A 19,025-nucleotide genomic window follows, 5' to 3' on the forward strand; every position below is an offset into this window, starting at 1 on the left:
GCGCGCATTGTTCCCACGCACGTCTGACTCTGACAGAAGCTCAATGATTCGTTTGCCGATTGGCAAGGCCGACCAGCCTAGCCGTCGGCGATTGCTTTCACGCATGGGCGTGAATCGGTTAGCCTCACCCGAATGAAAATATACGTTTCAGCATAGTTGTCCGCAACGACAAAGTCGGCTCTCGATTCTCTCACGTCACAGCTCTACGCAATCAGGTTTTGAGATGATAATATATTTAATGTTCCGTTAAACTATATCTGGATGTAATCTCGTAGGACTTACATCAAGACTTGATAATATTTGCCTTGATAATTTTGTAACTGTAGTTAATTTGTTGCTTAAATCTAGATGAAACTTAATTTATGCTTATCAATGTAGATTAATTTAGATTAACTTACTAAATTAACTTTAATCTACTGTTCAACTTATCTTTTTTTAGGCTTCAGAATTAGAAAAGGATAAGTCATCAAAGAATCAGTTGAACCGAGATTAAAGTTAATCTACATTGGTAGAAATGGTTATTAGTAGCTAATCATTAAAATTTTAATTTAAAGAAAATATTCGCAATTAGACAAGATTTTGTATAATAAATGTTTCGCTGCAAAATACAAGCATTAAGTATAACTTGAGAAACATCGTTTTCACGTTACTTTATGAACCCGCTTTTAGAAGGCGATAAAGATAAACGGTAAAAAGATACTTTCGTTTCTTTAGTTTCAACGAAAGCGATGGAATTCTCTTTAACGCGGCTGAGAATCGTCATGTTGGAGCATTCTCATCAATCCTGTTTTCTTCCTAATGGCCGATATGTGGTTGGCAACGGTACAGCGGACGTTTGACGGAATAATGTGCATGCTAAGTGTGCGCATACCGAAAAAGTTTTTGCACGTTGTACACTGTACAGCTATAAATCATAGAGTCTTTCGAGCAAGAATGTAGAGTATATTTTCTCTCGGAACGAAGACAGAGAAAAAGAGAAGAATAGAAAAGCGCCTTTCTCTCTGCCTGAAACTTCCCAAATCATTCTCTCGCCAGGTCGCATTCGAATTTTATACTTATCGCGTCGAGTAACGCGCGAATCTGTGGGTTTTTTGCTCATCGCGAAATCCAGCTAACCGCGCAATGTTTATCTGCGTTTAAATGCGGGCGTTTTTTCGACAACACGAGAAAAACGAATGATTCTGCACTTATCATGATCCCTATTAACGTGGGGTTTAATGGAATACTGAACTGTATCGACATTCGACCATTTAGTTTAATAACAATCAAATGCAATCTTCGCGTTATTGATGAAATCAAATATCAATGCAAGATTATTCATCGCGATATTATAATAATAAGCTTTTATCGATACAAATTGATTTTATATTATTTATCTGATCAGTGTGGAAATATGTATAATCTTACACAGAGAGACAGTATCAATGATGAAACAATTACGTCATGCTCTTGTTTTAATAAAACTTTATTTGTTTTATTAATACCGTTATTGAAAATTAATAAAATTATTTTTAATTAAGCAGTAATGAATTGACTGATGTTGTTAATCAATTTGTTCATGTATTATAGATGTAAAAATATAAAATATTTCAAAAATTGCGAAATATAATTTATTCTCTGTAAAATCTTTATTGATAGGTAATCCTTTTATCGGTTGATCTGTGTGATTTATAATATCTTAGAAAGTTATGAGGTATATTATATCGTACAAATTCGCGTATCTAATTTATCCATTTTCACACTTCGTCTAGTATTGGTCTAATTATTTCACATCAGTTATTATTAATTATTAATCGGTCAAACGGATCTCTTGCAAATAGCCTATTTGCGAACACACGAGCGGAGTCGTTAAACTCGCTTTGATAATTTTCAATATGTGACGTGAAAGACGGAGGTGGAATACGCGACATAAATCATAATAACGGGGCCCGCGCATTCATACCCGCGTTTGCGGTGGAAATACCTCGCATGCCCACGCGGCGAGAGCTAAATTAACAGCATGCGGCGTAATTTTAGCGTAATGTAAATCGATATCACCGCGGTGCTCCCCCGCTCTCTGCTTCTAGCCGAGGCTGTAAATTTTACAAACGGCTGGCAACTAGCCAGACACATTTTTGTTACGGACCATGACCGGCGTAATGCTATACGCCGTGTCGTGCACCCTACGCTAATGAACACCGTGCACTTTCGCGCTATCGGAATGCATCCGTGTCACCTGCCCGCGGCGGCATGCCTATCGTGCTTTATCCTGCCCGCCAAGTTCTCTCGATCACCACAGTCTCGTGTGAATACGTTTATACCGGAATCATGTGTCTCAGTTTCGAGAAGATACGTATTTATCTTCCGTCGCTTCTAGAATTAGCTCACATCTTTTCCTTAATAGACTCCATCGTTTAATAAATATTTACATAACGAAGTATTTAAAAGGGAGGAGATAGGTATATACTACAAACACAGGAAATACTAGATAAAAGAAATTCAGGATATTTAAATATAATTTGGACTTGTCACAAAGAATCTGTAAGAACCTTAGAGATTTCAAACGATTTATTACTCCAATGGCTATTTCTTCCTTCTAATATCGTTAAATGATGACTATGAAACACGAGCCAATCTCTACGACGCAAAGGTCGACGAACCAAGCCCGAGCCTGGTGTAACCTTACCGATTACTCCTTCTCAGGTACTCGCCTAAACAAGTTCTCCACCTCCAAGCGAGTTCTTTCTGAATAACGATGCGATCGGTTTCCCATTTGACAAACGCAATGTAATATGAATTGTCGTGGTTAAATCATCGTGTTGACGTTTTCGGAAAAAAAAGATAAGACGACAATGAACGGCGAGCGCGATTCGTGACTGTTTCGCGTACTGCGAGAAGAGGACCACGAAGAACGAACGGAAGGAGGAAGAAGCGGGCCGGTCCGGTGGGGCCCCGGCCATGGGGGAGACAGCATGTTCTCCGAGCTGTGCAGGGAGACCCTGCGGAAGGCAGCAGTGTGTTACTCTGCTCGTGCAGGAAGTCCATCACCATCGCCACCAACGTCTCCGCCGCCATCACCCGCCAAGGAGGCAAAGACTGCTGCCAACGCTGACCTGGCAAATGTCCGTGATGCCATTCACGAAGGAATCAGAGATCACCACCACCACCACCACCAGCACCACCACCACCACCACCACCATCACCACCACCATCATTCAGGGACCACCACCGGGAAGCGAGCGTCGCCGACCGGAAACACCACCAGCGAGCCCAGAGATCCGGCCTCAGAAAGATCGGCCTCAACCGATCGTCCGAACGACTTCAGGGAGTACGTTTACGTCCGGTGCGCGACTGACATTGGTTCATTACTCAATATTCTTTAGGGATAGATCGAGCATCGACCGTTGGTTCCTTCAAGAACTTACATTCTGACAGATAAAATGAGATTTGTTGTTTTTTTTACAGCAATCTTTCGGGATAGGCAATTCATTTATTGATTTCCATAGAACTAGTCTGAATTTTTATGGTTTTAATCTGCATTCTGCGAGCTTTTATTACATGGATGGAAAATGGAGATTATTACAATACAATCTCCATAAGCTTTATGATCAAACGTTTTACAGATATTTTATATAATTATCCGAAATTGTAAAAAATTATAATGATTATTATTTCTTTCACACACACATTCTAAATAGTTACTATTATTCTTATACAATATTAATCCGTAGTTTCAGTTTAATTAAAACATAAAAACTAGAAAATTGCACGATTCTTATTTTTGCGAAACAATAACGTCGAACGACATTTTCGTGTTTCGACGGTCGATGCTTGCATTGGATCTATTGATCTATTAGAATGGCTTGACGTTGTCATCCGAGAGAATTGATCGATCACATACATCATTCCGTGAAATTCAATGCAGTCTGATTCGCTCACTTCCGTTTCATGTACCATGAGATTATCTTTAACGTGCTGTCATCGGATAAAATCAACAACACCGACGTATCTCGGTTTTTAACACAGTGCCAGTATAGCGACGGTACAACTATCGTTTATACTTTGCGTTCGTTTGTTAGATCTGAACATATTGAACGAGTCGCTTGTATTCAATTTCGCGATTGAATCGCTATTAAATTAATAATTTAGAAGCTTGTATTTATTTTGACGTGTTATTACATCATAAATGAAAAAAATCAGTTAAAAAATTACATTATTTAAATTCTATTAATTAAACGGGAATAAACATTGCAACATATTTGTTTGCATATCAAGAATCACATTTCAGTGCGTTTGTAAAATCAAATTCTTATTCGCTTCTCGCGAGTCTCAGTTGAAAAAAAATTAGAAAGAATCTATGGTACATAAACCGTGACATAAACGTGAACGTACTCCCAGAAAGCGACCGGCGATGCCCACTGACTTCAGCAAACGATTGCCCGGACTCGAGGCAAGAGAGGGACGACGTGGTGGTACATGCGGTACCACCGAGTCCAGGGAGTCTCGATCAGTATCCCCCGAGAAAGGGACAATACGTCAACACGAGAACTACCGAGGAGGAGGAGGTGGAAGTACCGGCAACGAATGCGGTAGATCGGATTCAAGAATCAGCCGACGATCCTCAGAGTCGTCGCCCGAATCCGAGGACAACTCCTCAACTTCTGGCGACGAAGGTACCTTCCCCTGTTGCTCGCATGCACACTGAATTTTTCACGGCTGACCCCGACCAGACCCGTCGGTCTATCTCGCGGGATTGTAAAACATTAACGTTCCTTCTCATGTCGACGCGAGTTCAATTATATAATTCGTATACAGCATTAAACATACAAATCCTCTAACCGACATTTACTCGTAATAATAATGTATATTATTACACTCGACTAATTTGAAAACGAATTACATGGTATGGAAACATTTAATCGTGTTTAAATGTGAGAATTAAAAAGTAACCGATATGATAAGCTGTTCTGATGCACCTTCCCTGTATAATTTTTAAGCATATGCAAAAGTAAGTTATCTTTTATACTCATCGTCAGAAAAAAACATAGTACAGCTATAAAGATGTACAAAACTATAAAGATGTTTTATAGATATGATTATTAAATACGCAAATACTCTGTAAAAGTAAACCAGTACATTATAATTAAAAAACCGTAAATATTCGCGGATTATATCAGTTGTTATCTTTATACTTCTTATGCTTTTTCTCTGAGTATATTTACGTTGAGATATATGCATCTCTCGATGTATGATACTTCTAAACAAAAATTAAACTGAAATTAAATGAAATTTTATTTTGTAGCATTATTAAAATTACAATGCCTTACTGATGAGTCCAGTAGTGGAAACCGGGACGAAACGCCAACTCGCGTATATTCTTCGCAATCATACTTTTCACAGATTTTAGATTCATCATTACTTTAACATTTAAATTGTTAAATTTTAATATATGTCTTCCAACATATTATTAAAGATCTAATAAGATGCTATATAGAAGCATCAAATAATTGTTAGATATGCGGTAGCAATTTAACTATCTCCGCGTTCGGGAAATACTCTCGAGGATTGCGGGAGTTGTTGATCGTAGCTCTTTGAGGAATCGAGTTCACAAAGTTGCAGGGAGTACCTCGACAAAGGTGGACTGAGAGATCTTAGATAGCTTCGTCGAAAGAGAGACCACGTAATCGCAGAGAAAGCGATAATAGCTGCATTTAGCTCATTCACGTCTCATGTACAGGTCATGCAAATATATCATTCAGAATTTGAAGATGAGATATAAATGCAACATTAAGTCGAGATTTCATCCCGTATTGCTTCAGTACAAAGTATTAGATTGTAATATTTATGACTTAATGAAAAAAATTGTTCTTATTATCTGGAGAATATAACAATTTTTTTATTTGTCGCGCAAATAAAAAGTTCAAGGAACTTGATGAAAAATCAACACTTGCTATGCATTCTTTTGAGTATTCGCAGTTAAATCGGAGAAAAAAATCTACTATAAATTTCTATTGTTACACTAGCTGATAATATACCTCAGTATTTCTCTTTTTTTTTTCTTTCATTTTTAAGCTCAACAATATAAATGGATTGAGAAATATTTTCATATGCAGTCATATATACATTTTTATTTCATACATTGTGAAAAAGCAAAAGTTGAGAATAGAGAAGTTCTAATAATATTAGCTATTTTGTGTTTCCATATGCGAAACTTCATAGACGATGATCGGCTCGTTTATGCTCCGCTGTGTAACGTTTCTACGCTTTATAGAAAAAGAAAACTTTTCAAAGGAGGAACAAGGTCGGAACGCGACCGCGTATCTACCAGATAAACAATCTGCAATCGATTGCAGGGGTTCCTTTCGTCGGTCTTTTTCCCCTATTGTGTCCTGAGATTCCAACCGTTTCTGTAGTTCGACACAAGTACTCTTTTCTTCCTTTAGATATTTTTATATCCTCTTTTATTTACTGTCATAAAATACAAAACAAATTCTACTATTATCGCATCAATCTCCGCAGATCCCGATTTATTTGATAAATTTGTAATCAATGTGTTAAAAAAGAGAATCCAATATTTGACATTACACAATTTAAGTAACTAAAATAACTAAAATACTTAAATAGATTCTGCAAATATTGAATTGTTTTATAAAAAAAAAGATAATAAAAAGATTTTATAATAACACTATCAAATATTTATATCATATTTCATATTTTAATAAAATAAATTTTATAAATCTCTTATGTAGGATTCTATGTAGTACGTTGCATAATTAAATGTTACTCGGATTGTATATGAGCTATTGCAATTGACATGAACATCTCGATCACGATAAATTGTTCTTGCCAAGATCGCTGATAAGAGGCAATACGTTGATATTCTCAAGAATGCCCGAATTGCTGAGCTAGAAGCTTAACGTGACACGTTTTCTCACAATCGGATCTTTCTTTTCCCGAGACTTTTGTAACTGTATCAATTTATACTTAGGCCCAAAGCCTAAAAGTACCAAAACTATCTCGCAGTGTGCCAACTTGCGATGTTCGACGACACTTCTCGGATTTGCTTGCGATATCAAATTCTTTTTCCACATGACCTGTGATACCCGTATGAGATTGGTGATACCCCAACTTTTGAAAAAATTAAATTTTCTATAGCTTATTCGATTACTCGTTGTTTCCATTCGTATATATATTTTGAATTTTTGTTTACACGCTTCTAGTAAAAAAGTTACAAAAACAATTTCAGGGAGTTAATTTTACACTATCTTCCACCCACCACAAACAAATTAGATTTAACTAGTCTTAATCAATAGATTTTCTGAAACGAGTCGATTTTTTTGCACACGAGTCGATTTTTTAGATAAAAAGTTATTAACAATTAAAATTTCGAGGACAATCGACTCAGGTAAATAACAAAAGTAGGGCATTTTGTAATCGACCACCGATTACATGATTATAGGTAATAGGTATAATCGTAGGATTGACAGATTACGATTACATTTGTATTAATCATCCATGCAGTGATTACAATTATAAATAATTTGTAATCACAGGAGATTCTCCATTATAGTAATTGTAATTGTAATCTGCCACGATTTCACTCATAATTATTTAAGCTATTATTACACTGTATAACAAGAATTTTGTTTTATAATATGTGACAGATAATTCTGATAGGTTTTTCCCTGTAGATTTCGAATTCGTAATTAAAAATGCTGGGGCTATTACTCGAATGACATTCCATTTTTGTTAAAACAACTTCAAAAGTTATCAAAAACATATTTCTTAATTCATTAATTTGATTTTTCTCCAAAACCTGACAAACAAAACAGCAAATAGTATTCATAGCAGATTTGAAAGTAAGCCATAACTTTTAATAATCAGTTATATAAACAATTCCTATAATTTTAATTACATAGTAATCGATTACTTTGGTAACCATGAGATTAATTAATTACTAATAATCTTACTATCTAATTACTGCGTCTAAATTACTTAGTAATTAGATAGTATGGTTATCCGCAATCATAATTACTAACGTAATCGATTACTTTGTAATTAAAATTACAAAAATTGGTTAAGTAATTTATTATCAAAGAATCGATTATGCCTAATTCTGGTAAATAAGTTTTGAATATAATAATCATTACTAAGTGTGTGCAAACAAAGAATCGATTAGTTTCGTAATATGCAAGACCCATTGATTCATGTCATTTTGAATATATAACTGCGATTTGAATCTATTTACTTGAGTCAGCTGTCTTCGAAACTTCAATTATTAATAACTTTTAACTAAATGTTTGTAAACGAAAAATCGACTTGTTCCGAAATGTGCAAACGAAAATCTATCGATTGAGACTAATTAAATCTAATTTGTTCGTGGTTGAAGGAAATCGTGTGAAATTAACTTTCTAAAATTTGTTTTAATAATTTTTTTTACCAGAAGTGTGCAAACGATGAGCAATCAAATGAGCTATAGAAAATTTATTTATTTTTTTTTTTAAGTTGGAGACCAATTTTACATGAAGTGGTATACAAGATATTTAAAAAAATTTAATGTGTCTTCTCACGCACATATACAACTACAAATTTATTAATATTTAGATTTAGAGTTTAAAGTTCTCACAGAGCTTAAATGTGATCATTTATATAAAAATTCGACAAAATTATATTTGTATAATAATTGTATATGTGCTATTTAATTAAAAAAATATTGAAAGAATTGTAATAGCATATAAAATTATAAATACAAATCTGACATGGATTATAAATCGCCTTAAGATTTTAAGTTTTAATTATCTGGACTTAATAACATTTTAATATTGAATCTATTGATTATTGAAAACAAAATTTTTCTTAAGCTATTGCGTGTAAGCAATCCCGGATTAAAAATAGCTTTCTGAGAAAAAGATATGATATAATATAATATAATTTTTGTCTGTAGGAGGAGATTTATTAATACGAATAAAATTTTTAATGTTATATTTTTTATTTCTTTTCAGGTGAGTATTCGCCGAAGTTGATGGAAACGTCTTATCTTTCTTCTATGGTATCAGGTATTTATAATAGAAAAGTCATTTGCATAATTGAACCTTAATTTACAATACATTCAATACCTACTAAGAATCAAGATTCTTTTCGAAAGAAAATCTAACTATAATATATATTTATTCTTTGAGAAGAAAAGAAACTTATAATTATTAGCGGAAATCATAGTGACTTCCGATTTTAATCCTTTTTACCACACTGTACTATTTGAAAGAGCTTAAAAAGTTGGCTATACGAGATTGAACAGACGCGCGTTATCGCCATTGCTGGCTATAAGAAGACGCAATTAATTTAAAGAACTTTATTCCAACGAGGTCACTGCTCAGTTCAGTTCAACTCGCATTCGACTTGCGTTTTTCCCATTGACATTTTTTTACGTCCTCTTTTTTTCTGTCGCTTTATCTGTCGGCACGAAAGACTTTACTCATTGTTCAGAGAACATACTTGGAAACTCTCTCACGAAGTTGGAACGATTTCTCGAATGTGCGGATATTCTTTGGAGGATATCTTTTTGACAATTTCAATCAACATTGTCAGAATTCTTCCAATGCGAACATCATCCCGAAATGTAGAAATCCCAAAGCTATCAATCAAATTTATGTCACGTGATTGTTTCGCATAAACGTCGACGTCATCGAAACTTGGCAGTGAATCGTTTCCCGGTCATTAATTCGATTACGTTGTCCATTGGCGCGGGTAACCATGATTAAATCTAGTTATAAATTATGATGATTATTGCGGCTCAAAATGTACGTTGGCATAACACGATCTAATAAATCACACAACTACTTTATTTGTGGGCTCTGTTCTTTTAACGTTACAAATTGATTTTTTCTTGGAATAAATTACTAGCATTTACAATTTTGAGATAAAACTAGATTTAGAATTTTATAAATTGTATGATATATTTTTAAAATATTACGAAAAAAAAATCTTAGTTGAATATTTATCATTTTTTAGTATGGCGATTGTATACGTATACTATACTATACTATAGTATGCATGTGCTACAATTCGTACATGACTATAAATTAGATATTCCAAGCAACCGACTCCGTTTAATCAATGTTTCGAAGCTGGTGGTAGATGCTTAAAATTAGTCGTACATTTGTAAATACATTTCGGGTGCATTAATCGCTCTCTTCCCATCGATCCTCGGTATGCTCCGATATAGGTTGCCAAGAAGATATATTTCGCTAAAGATTCCTTCGTTAGTTGGCCAACGTTGTTCAGATATCTAGGAACGTGCATTTAGATCGTGGAATCTTCAGTTTCTGGTGAAACTTGGAGTTATGCCTCGATTCGCATATTTGCTAAGCTACAGTTATTTACTTCGGAAGAAAAGTAAATTTATAAGTAACTTTTTCTGCAGTGTTTTCACGGTGAAGAAAGATTGAATATTTTACTTTATGCGGGATAATTTATTGAACTCAGTATGCCATTGTTGATATAGAAGGAAATATTGCATATAACTATAGGTATGTATGTGTATACTGAGAGAAAAATGTTTGGTATTTGTAACTATAATTGCATAGTAAAATAATTATGGTTAGATTTTTATAGTTATTATAATGCTGTAAAGTGTAATGTTAGTAATTACTTATTATATATAATACTTATAAGCAGTAGTATTACTATACATTAATGTGTTAGTTACTGCTGAAATGTAAGTAATAATAATTCTGCTTAGATTTCTAAAATTTATGTAATTGGCATCGTAATAACTATATCGTACAATAATAATTATAGTTAAATTATGCGTGGGAATCGCAACCATTTTTTCTCACAATGTATTATTTAGTCAGTATGTTAGAAAATATTCTCGATCATAAGACAGTCGAGTATCATACGTAATTCTAGATACAGAAAATGCTTGTCTTATAAAGGACTTGCCCTTTGTCTCCTCTCTTGTCCGATAATCTAATTTTATCACCGATTACTCGGAAACATACGCGAAAGACAAAGATTTCAATTAAGTGTTTGTAATATACATTTAACAAGTTTAAGGCTTTAGTGCGGACTGACCTCAAAATTTCAAACCAAGTTTACAAGTTTCGCTTACAACTAAGTTTTCGTAAACTGTCGACGTGCGTTTCGAGCTTGAGATGCGCTTGCTTGGATATTAGGATCATCCATCGTTGTGTTAATTAAATCCGTTCTCGGGAAGTATTGAAGATCTCTCAACCGACGAAATAGGCGGGGCGGATTCGCGTCATTCGTTTTGCTCAATACACGTTGTCCAAATTACTTTGTTGGGAATATAACCAGACGTCAATGGAGAAACCTGGTCGATTCACGACGCGTATAGAATGCATCTGCAAATGCACACCCGGAAGGCAGACATCAAAGCTTCTATCCAAGAACTTGTCGATTCACCTGCCATTTCACTCTCGAACTGTCATGCTTTTTTAAACATTTCTCTCGTCTAAGTCTTTCCCGTGGATCGCGTGATATTCGAACGTGAACTAAGTTTGTGAAATGTCCACCGGAAGTAACTTTCGGCGACGCTTCCTCTAGCCATAAAATATACTACTGCTATTATCATTAATTTTTACATAATTTACGTTCTTATATAGGCCACGTATTTATGCATATTACTGAAAAATGTATAAATTGAAACACAATACAAACGAAAAGAAGAAAGCATATCAAATTATTGGAATAATTTTAATCTGACTTGATCATCTCATTAAAAGAGAATAATACCGTTTTCCAGCTCAATTGTTAATCCAGTGGAAAGACTCTGAAGAAAGAATATTATATCCCATGTTAGTGGCAGATTTAACGGAGGCGCACACAACGTGACGTCTCCGTTCGCTATAAATCATCAGATCTTGCATGAGTCTCGTTGTATAAGCGGAAACGGCGATTGGTTATCTCACAGCTGGATGTGGTTCCGTTTCGCACGATGCTCGGCAGCAATAATTACGCTCGACGACGTTAATGGGCGATTAATTATTTTCCCCTGCGCATCTTCGTAAGCTCACGCGCGATCGCTGAACTCCTCTTAGCGAGTAACCCGATTTGCGAGTAATTAATTACGAGACTGTTTACGATCCTCGATGTGAAGCAAAAATGCGCAATATTACGACAGCCGGTTCGAATCACCGGATTCTTAAAGCCTCCACCTCGTTGTAGTGGCCAAGTTCGTCGTTAAAAGCTACTCCTCGTTAACGAGATTCTTGTACGCCTCTGGTCCCAGCAGCGATAAATCGTGCAATTTAGGACGCTTACGTACGTATGAGCTGTAAATTCACGTTTATTCGACCTAAGCTATCAAGCCAAGAGGCTTTCTCCGTTTTCGCGAGAGGAACAGCCATTTGCTCTTTGCGTGGAATTTCATCTAATTCAGTAAATAATTGCGCAGTCGCAAAACATAGCAATTGAGAAAGACATAAAAAATATATTAGAAATAAAAATATCTTACTATTAAAAGTAAATCTTTTTTTAACTAACTTCAGAAAATTTTCAAAAATAATTAGATGAATAAAATTGTCAAATTGACAAAAATATCTTCGTGTTTTTACGATGCATTCACTGAAACGCCAAATAGACAAATTTATTGTCAGTTACGTTGCCAAACTTTTTGACTCGATATTAATAATTGAATAATACTGTATAATAACAGCGCTACAAATCAATGCCACTTGCAGATTCTAGCTCGCTGTCTTTTATCGGCCTCTCGGAAGAACTGACAACGCATCCTAGTCTTATCTAGTGCTACGAGTCTGCAATTACTCTGTGAAAGACGGGATAAACGCGGTCGGCGTCGCCCTTTATTCTCAGGACCTTAGACGACCCAGAAACATCCTATTTTCCATGCTGAACCATGTCAAACGCTGTCAGCCTAGCAATAGTAATTATTACCGTGAAAGTATATAGTAGCGTCTATCGTCTCAAGTATCAAATGAATCGTTTATTTAAAGCACGATTCTAATCTCGTAATTGAAGGAGGTGTGAAAAAGGCTAAGAATTATAAACCGTAAAATGTCAGGCTAATAAAATAGAAAAAAGTAACCGTTCTGTTTCAATGACATTTGATCATTTTCAACCTGCGAGAAATGTCATCGTAATGCCATAGACTATAATGATGTATACATACTATGTGCATAGATTATAATATAACAATCGACAATATTAATAATATTGGCTTGGACGTCCACTTATATCGATATGGAAGAGGATCCGAGGTTGAATTGTTTTCACGTTGAACATCAATAATTCGAAAGCGTGGGCGATTTTTCCCGAAGGAAAATGAGTGGAATGAATTGACGATCGACTTCGATCATTAATCAGATGGTGCAGACAGCAAACGGCATGGCGTAATGCTCGACGCAACGGATCGTCGTCGCGTTCGAGATCTGATCGCGGATGCTAATGACCCGACAAATTTTCCGATTGTTCGACGGCAGCCAGTAGAACTCTCGCTCGCGTGATAAACGAGCTCGATTGCGATGGATTGAGGTCTGGCGTGAAAAAGTCGACCAGGAGTCGACGTTCGTTCCTGTTGGCGTTCTGAGAAATAGCGAAGATAGAATTCTCACGTGACGAACGACCCTTTCGCCAGCAACGCTTTCTATGATGAATACGAATTTTGAATAAAACAATAATTTTAAATTATTTATTCCTTTATTCGCAATGATGATTAATTTCACCGAGTTATGTAATTTTAAATTAATCGATATATAATAATTTCAAATGTTACACGATTTTGCTAAAGTATCTAAAAGTTTAGCTAGATAAAGATAATGATGGAAATAATTTTGTTGGACCATCAAAATAGTTATGTAGGACACTCAAACTGATTACTAGAATCAAAACTTTAGCAGCATTGTTCATTATATTTCAACATCCTACATAATTATTTTAATGGTCTAACAAAATTATTTTCAGATCTGTATCCAATTAAATTTTTTAATACTTCATCAAAATCGTTTTTTCCATGTACTTTCTTAGACGCAAAATACAAATAATTTTTAACATATTTATTCTAATAACACAAATAATTTGTGTAACGTATTTACTTTATTAGTTGCAATTTTTTTTCCTACGTGATAATTTACATTTTCATTATTCTTATATTTTATAATTCCCTGTACTACCAATTATCTAAAGTAGCTTCATTAAAAAACAACTATGCGATTAGTCAATTTTCTGGAGTACACGCAACTGCTAATATATTGGATGGAGAAAGACCATCAGCTTTTTATTACTCTTTTAATACAGTGACCTAATTTGTGCCCCCCTCCTGTTTCGGTCCCTCTTACTTCCGCTATATCGCCGGAAGAAAGAAGTCCCTGCGGCAACGGCTTGCCAATTGAAATCCGCCACAAAAGGAGATAAAATGAGATCTTTCCTCTGAAAGAACTGATGGAAGAGGATGCAAGCTATTTTTGTGAGTTAGAGTACGAACGATCGGACCTCACTGAACATTCTTTTCTCTTCTCAAGATTCCTCTAGATAAAGATATCACGATTTTTATCTTCTCCGACCTAACCGCCGCGTAAATGTATATATAGTATAAACGCGATTCGACAGAATAATCAGGCATCTATAGCCCGCAAGAGATTTGACTGACACTGCAAATATAGTCTATTTCCATCTAGCGAAAATATTTTCCAACATAAAATCGAAAAAGTTATTGTAATATGTGAATCGAGAATAAAATTGTTTCTTTTTTTCGAATAAAAAAAACCTTTATTAATTTGTAAAGAACTTTTCTTAATTTAATACCTCTGCAGTTTATTTGGTTGAAACATTTTTAACCACAAGTCTGTAACTTTTTCTTCTTTTTTAAATTGCATGCGGAAAAAATGATTTACTGAAATATTTAGAAATTTAGGTACAGATCTGAAAATAATTTTGTTGGATTATCTAATTAATTATATAGAAATTTCAAGCATAAAGAGTTATATGTTGCAAAATTTTTAGCTATCAGTTTGAGCTTTCTACATAATTATTTTGATGGTTTAACAAAATTATTTTCAGATCTCTGTATTTAGCTATAATAAATTTGTAGGTACTTCAATCATTTTTTCCGTGCATTTTCGCATTATCCCTGCTTTTAGTTGATTGATTTACTTCTCTGAAATAAATTTCGCTTAATCTCCAAAATTTATCTACTATGTCTCTAAAGCTTTCAGTTAGCGCATGAAGATATGTTGTTAGCATATATACTGGCTGTACGCTTTTCATACATACGAGGGTTTACCTCCACAACACTTACCGCTAATATACCATCGTGCCCCAGAATATGCGGTTGCCAGGTGTGCCAAAGACCTTCCCTTCATATATGGAACTTTATTTTTCCCACTTATATCCCTTGTCGAAACTTTTGGCTCGTTTAAAGAAATCTTCCCAGCAATATTACTACGCACGTGGCGCACGTTGACAGAAAGTGGTTTTTCTTTGCACGGAGTTATATATCTCGGCCTCTCTAAATATCATTCCGGAATTGGATTCGGCGAGACGGCCAAGGAAAACATGCCTGTATAGCGCAGGAATCGATATTTATTCATTCTGACATTCAGAAGCAGAAAGCGTAAAGTGTACTTAAGTAAACTCTGCTACAGTATTCTCTCTACACTACTTACTATAATAAAATAACGACAAATCAAGAAACAATAAAATAACGCAGTGGAAAAGAATAAAGTAAGGATTCCTTGCTGTCTAAAATACATTTTGCATTTAGATCTTCTCAAGAACGCAGTTATATTTTACATGGAAATATAATCACGCGCACACTTTCGCGTCTTTTTAAAGAATATATGTATAGAAGAGAGAAAGGGGAACTAGAAAACCTATGGAAAATAAAACCGACGATATATTATCAATTAATACAAGTCTTTATTTTAAAAAATACTCGTTATTTTTTGTTTTAAACTACAATAATTTATGTACTATCAATATAAACTATAATTTTTTTTAAACAAAGATAAAACTCTTGTTATTCGGAAAACCCGTCATTACACAGAGCAATATCAGTTTTATTTTTTAAATTATTAGCTCATATTAATAGTATAGAAATGTTAATTATTGTAGTTTAAAAGAAATATCCTTTAAATAAAATCTTCTATAATTGATAAATAATTAACGGTTAAATTTAACTTTTTCCTTAGTAGATGCTTGCAATTCCTCCATTCTCTCCTACATCATCGAAAATACGTATAACAATATTTACATTAACCAAGTATAATGCGATACTAAATGTATATCGGATTATATCACTGAATGCAAGAAATGAGAGATTATCGCTGCTAATATACTGTAATAGTTTACGTTTATCTCGTGTTCACAATTCCCCCACTCTCCCCTACGCTAAGGTGCACACTCATGTGGGTCAAATATACGCTCTGTAAAGTACTGAAAGCGACACTTGGAACAATCTCTTAATCTTAAACTCTTAATTAAATTTCCTGCGTGAAGTTGCTCTGAGCTTTTGTGTCGATGAACACAGAACGGTAATCGCTCCCTCGCTTCGCGGCCATTCTCGGTGTTTTATATTTTCCGACATGACGAATGTATACACGACGGCCGATTTCCTGCATCGTCGAACAGCAGCGCGAAATAGGAAATGGAAACGAGCGCCGAGGTCTGAATTGTCGGCTCGGATAAGTCTGCCTTTGTTTTGCCCGATACGTACATATTTTTTCGCGTTTTTCTCTTTTAGTTATACGTCGCGTAATGTCGCTTTATATCCGCATGCGAAATCGTTCTCGGTGCAATAGATATTGTGTAGGCATTTGCATGAGATTTTGCCATTGCCTGTATTGGACGCGTACCACTGTATTATTTATCGATTACGTATTTCGAGAGATATAATAATAACATTTATCCCTCACAATATATCAAATCTTCGTAAAGTGTCTTTTGAATTTTAAGCAGTTGTTGGATTTTTTGTATAAATATATATATATATATATATATATATCTATATACATGTATATATATGCCTATGCGTCTAAATTTGTACAGTAATTTGGCAACCATTCATTTCGATCTACGGCAACGTAGGGAAGAACACGCCCGTAATTTCGTGAGGTGGTTCCACGGATGCAAATGAATCCACATCAAACGCCCAGGCGAGAGTTCTGAATCGAATTAGCTCTATCTCTCCGCATGCGGAACGTCGACGCTGTACGTCAGCGATTGGTCAGAAAATTAAGGCGATTCAACGCAGATGATATCTGGCATCGTAATTGCATTCCGCAAACATTAGCCAAGACAATTAATCTATTATGTAAATTATTGTGGAGGCGTCTTGGATGATTTGATAAAACATCCTTATTAAATAATATATCATTGTCCATTTACTAATGTTTAATCATCTTGGTCTTTCAAGCAAATTTAATTTCCGGAATGCAATATATTCACGCGTCTACATCATTTAAACGAATACAGTAAGCTGTAGAAACAAAATGTATTCAGTTTTATATATATATATATTGTATATATAATACATATATACAATATAACTGTATAAAATCTAGTTAAATATGTAACTAAAGAAAAAAATATATATATATATGACTGAATAAATTTTGTTTTCTGTCATCTCTCTCTCCCTCTCTCTCTGATATTATTTTATTCAGGACACGCTAACGTCTAGGCCTTCGATTATTATTCCGAAGCACACGCAACACGTACATTTCCCTTCTATTTTTCATCCGATTGCTTTCGATTGATTCCCAACGGAACACATTTTATCAAGGAAAAAGTAACGTTTTTTTTTTATTTAATCTTTAAATTACGTAGAAAGCTCGATGTTACAGATTTTGGTAAATAAATCATATGTACATATTCTGATGATATACGCACGTATAAATATTTTATTGCAGTGTTTCAAATCATGATGCGACGTGCAAAGTACTCTCTATGATTAAACTAATAATATACGAAAGCATTGGCAGAATTCTACTAATATTTCTTTGTTTATCTGTACAGTCTTGTATTTTGTGCTTTTAGTATTTACGTATTGTTTTTTTTGTCACTGTGAAATGGATATTTTCATCCTTATTCTATATAAAAATTTTCTAGAAAAGAGATTAAATAATACTGTAACGTTTTATTTTACGCGTTTTACGTTTTTTTAAATGTCAGATAATCTCGAGATTGAAAGCGAAAAGTTTGAACTAGCGTCCATTTCCTCGAAATTGACGATAAATGGGTGAAATTGCTGTGTGAAGAGATAGTCAAGTGGAAATCAAATATGAGCGAGAGAATAAAGATTAGCACGAACAATGAACAAAGGAACGATACAGACATTGCCTGGAAATCGACGCTGAAAATTGCGCCTCGATGTAACTCGACGCGTCTGACCATGTAGATCATTTATCACTGTAGACATTTGTCTCTGACATTTTCAGCATGGATAAATGTCAGTTTGCCCGATGTGCTGTCTTTTTAGATTCGCGGCGCTGCATTCGAAACTTCGAAGTCGTTATGAGTTAAACGATTCGTCAAAAGAGAAAGACGGTAATATGAATTAAATACCCTAATTATTCAGCGCGATAGTGAAACGAATATCTTAACATTCATTCCAAGAAACTCTTATGAAATTTTAATATGCGGAAGAAAATAGTGCAATTTAAATACGAATTTCCACTTGAAAGAAGCAAGCCACAGTGAAATTTCAGTCTAAAGCAGGTTGGAAGCAGACGGATTTTTTCTCATCAGTATATAAGAAAGATTGCGAGGACGTACAACTTTTTTCTTGTTTTACTTAAAGATAACCCCTTTTACGATTGCATTTATTACGACACAACAGTGCTGCAGTGGCGGACATATATATTACAGACAAAATATTTGCGACATTCATGCCGAATAACAGATGTGTGTCACTTCGTCATATTTGCGATGTTATAACGAGTAACGATCTGATTAAACGATCATATAACTGAGGAAGAATAGTCCGCATTTATGTTCGTCGCCGTCATAAACGCGAGTCATTGCACATGCCATTGTTGAAACATGCGTTTCTTTGAAATTATCGTAATAAA

At 34.7% G+C, this 19,025-nt stretch overlaps 1 protein-coding gene across 12 annotated transcripts in view; it reads left to right on the forward strand.

Moving 5' to 3' along the window:
- LOC108771290 (inner centromere protein) overlaps positions 1-19,025 on the forward strand; it is a 170,440-nt gene that overhangs the window by 119,661 nt on the left and 31,754 nt on the right. For 7 of the 12 annotated variants that reach the window (XM_018549521.1, XM_018549529.1, XM_018549531.1 and 4 more), the window contains exons 1-2: positions 3,211-3,322; positions 4,378-4,652. The exons of 4 other annotated variants lie outside the window; for them this stretch is intronic. In XM_018549521.1, the coding sequence (XP_018405023.1) occupies positions 4,391-4,652 (262 nt within the window). In that variant the 5' untranslated portion in view covers positions 3,211-3,322; positions 4,378-4,390. Of the gene's footprint in view, positions 1-3,210; positions 3,323-4,377; positions 4,653-19,025 lie in introns of those variants that run through there. One more of the 12 variants, XM_018549522.1, reaches the window with a different exon arrangement.

The sequence above is a fragment of the Cyphomyrmex costatus genome, unplaced genomic scaffold (assembly GCF_001594065.2).
Source record: "Cyphomyrmex costatus isolate MS0001 unplaced genomic scaffold, Ccosl1.0 scaffold831, whole genome shotgun sequence".
Taxonomy (NCBI): domain Eukaryota; kingdom Metazoa; phylum Arthropoda; class Insecta; order Hymenoptera; family Formicidae; genus Cyphomyrmex; species Cyphomyrmex costatus.